At 37.5% G+C, this 2,479-nt stretch overlaps 1 protein-coding gene across 1 annotated transcript; it reads right to left on the bottom strand.

The window, feature by feature from the left end:
* Positions 1 to 231: 231 nt before the first annotated feature.
* Positions 232 to 1,581, bottom strand: LOC110797736 (spermidine hydroxycinnamoyl transferase-like). The gene has a single exon (XM_022002852.1). It carries the CDS (start codon positions 1,579 to 1,581, stop codon positions 232 to 234), a length of 1,350 nt encoding a protein of 449 aa, XP_021858544.1.
* Between the last annotated feature and the right edge of the window lie 898 nt (positions 1,582 to 2,479).

Genomic DNA, 2,479 nt, shown 5'->3' with positions numbered 1-2,479 from the left:
GTTCTATATAATATCTACGATCAACTAAATATACAATTATAGCCCAGTTTTCCTACCATGGCAATATCTTGCTTTTCACATATGCTAACCCGGGTCAGGTTGATCCGTACGGGATTCCGGTCTAATATAAAACTTCATCTTACCTTTAAAAAGTAAAATAAATCATGGCAATCAGTATTTCGATAATTTCAAAACGGATTAAGTATTAATTAAGCCTAAGTCACATGATAATTATATTATATCCTCAAAAAAGTATTTCTTAAACGCATCCATATGGGCTAGTTGCAAGCATATTGCAACTTTGACTGACCCGTCATCCATAGGCCCAGGAAGCATTATGCAATCCCCATCAGAATCATGAGCTCCTGGGCCCATATAAATCTCTGTTCCCCAACCAAAGTCGAGCCCATAAATGGGAAGAGTCAACCAACTAATGACCCCAAGATTTGGTTTACCATAAAACGGGGCATCCTTACTCTTACGTGAATGAAAGTCTTGAAAAGGGGAGAAATCAATCAAACTTTTCCAAAAGTTAATGTTTGACCAAATATATTGATCGTCAAATTTATCAATTGCTTCCCTTATTCTAGCACAAGTAAAACCTAAGGGAAGTGTTATGATATCCCCTGACCTAGAGGAGGCAACCACGTCTAAGATAGCATTCCCAAAGTAATTGGGCGGTAGTGGTGGATGCAAACGGTTACGTACATCGACAGAGAAGCCTAAACACGTTGGTTGCTCACGGTGATGTTCACGCGCCTTGCATGCACTTCTCCATATGTGGGATGTTACCACTTCATAGCGGGTGTAGTTGTACGTGTTTGGACCATTGGGTCCCTCGTTAGCAACCTTCTTTAGGCTCTCCACATGGTACTTTGATAAAGACAATATTGCTACGGTAGTGATTTTTCTACGCTCGTCCAAATTGTTTTGTTGCCCTATAAGTAACGGTGGTGTAATGAACTCTGTGTGCATATTAGAAGGAGCTAGAGTCATAGGTAGTTCTTGGGCTCTTAAGATGTTCGGATTGAAGTAGGGAGCCATCTCGAGTGGTTCATCACGAGCTAGCCTAGCCCACTCGGACATGAAATGGAGTGCACTTTGCCCATCGGCTAATATATGTGATATGTTAACCCCTAAACAAATACCGCCACATCTAAACTTTGTAATTTGCCCTGACACCAAAGGCAACTCATGAATAGGTTTGTTATAATCAACAAAAGGAACGAGGTTCTCAAATAGATTAGTTTTAGAGGCAAAATCACTTAGATTAATACTAGATTCGGCTTCAATAAGCTCAACACCCATTGAATTGCATATGAGTTCAAGACGCCCTTGCCCTATCCATTGAACACGACCAGCTAGGGGATAGAAATGGACCAAAACCCGACTTAATGAGTCCTTGAGGGTGTCTATGATAGACTTAGAAGATATAAACCACTCTTGGGAAGGCTTGTAGAAGTAGACTGTGGGTACATGGGTGATTATACCGGTTTGATCCCATTCGGATAATCGAAAAACAACCTTACATGTTGGCTCAATTGGTTTTACCATGGAGGAACTTTTTATGCTAACTTCCATTATGTTTATGACCAAGGAAGAAAATTTGATGCATATATCTTAGTTTAATTATTTCCTTAAACTTCCAATAATCTTAGTTTAATGTATGAGTAACAACTAATCGTAAATTAACGTATAAGGGCTAATCTATATAATACTAGTCTTATATGCACGCGATGCGTGCGTGCGAGATAATATCAAAACTTTAAATTGTTTTATTACAACTAATCACCAAAAATATTATGGCACAAAATTTGTTCAAAAAGCTCTTCTAAAGAAAAAATATACATTATCCCTTTTCTTTTGGTAACATAGCAAATTTCATTACCAACAAAGTTCAGTACACTACTGATCAGGTTAGAAACCCATTCCAAACAGCCTAAGTTTGGTTAAACTTCTGTAGGAAAACGTACTGTAAAAATAAATTACAAATTGAACATTATTAGACGAAGGGATCGAGTACATAATTACATATATATGCCTAGTGTGATAATCGCGATTAGAAACTTGAGAGTCTCATTCATTTCACAAAGGGAAATCATAATGTCCAACAAATAATGCTTCACAATTTTATTGACAGCAACTATTGAGCTACACAGTTTATACATGGAGCTTCATAGTTTTACTGTGTTCAATATACTCCGTACCTGTAGAACATAGTAAGCATCATGTGAGTACTTGAGATTTAATACCAAAGCCTTATCGTTCTTCAGCAAAATGACTTTGAACTCTTCTCCACTCCTTACACTATCTATAAGTCTCTGTTCCGTTCCGTCCCTATCCTGGATTTCCATTTTTTCCTTTACTTTTCTAAGTCGAGGGGGGTAGGGAGCTCAAAAGCATTAGCTAATTTCATTAATATTAATAAAAAAGAAACCATCAATGAAGATTTTAATCACATACTTCGTACTTCTATGAC

This window comes from Spinacia oleracea, chromosome 2 (assembly GCF_020520425.1).
Source record: "Spinacia oleracea cultivar Varoflay chromosome 2, BTI_SOV_V1, whole genome shotgun sequence".
Lineage (NCBI taxonomy): Eukaryota > Viridiplantae > Streptophyta > Magnoliopsida > Caryophyllales > Amaranthaceae > Spinacia > Spinacia oleracea.
Note: the sequence above shows the minus strand (reverse complement) of the source record. Positions and strands in the feature narration are given on the sequence as shown.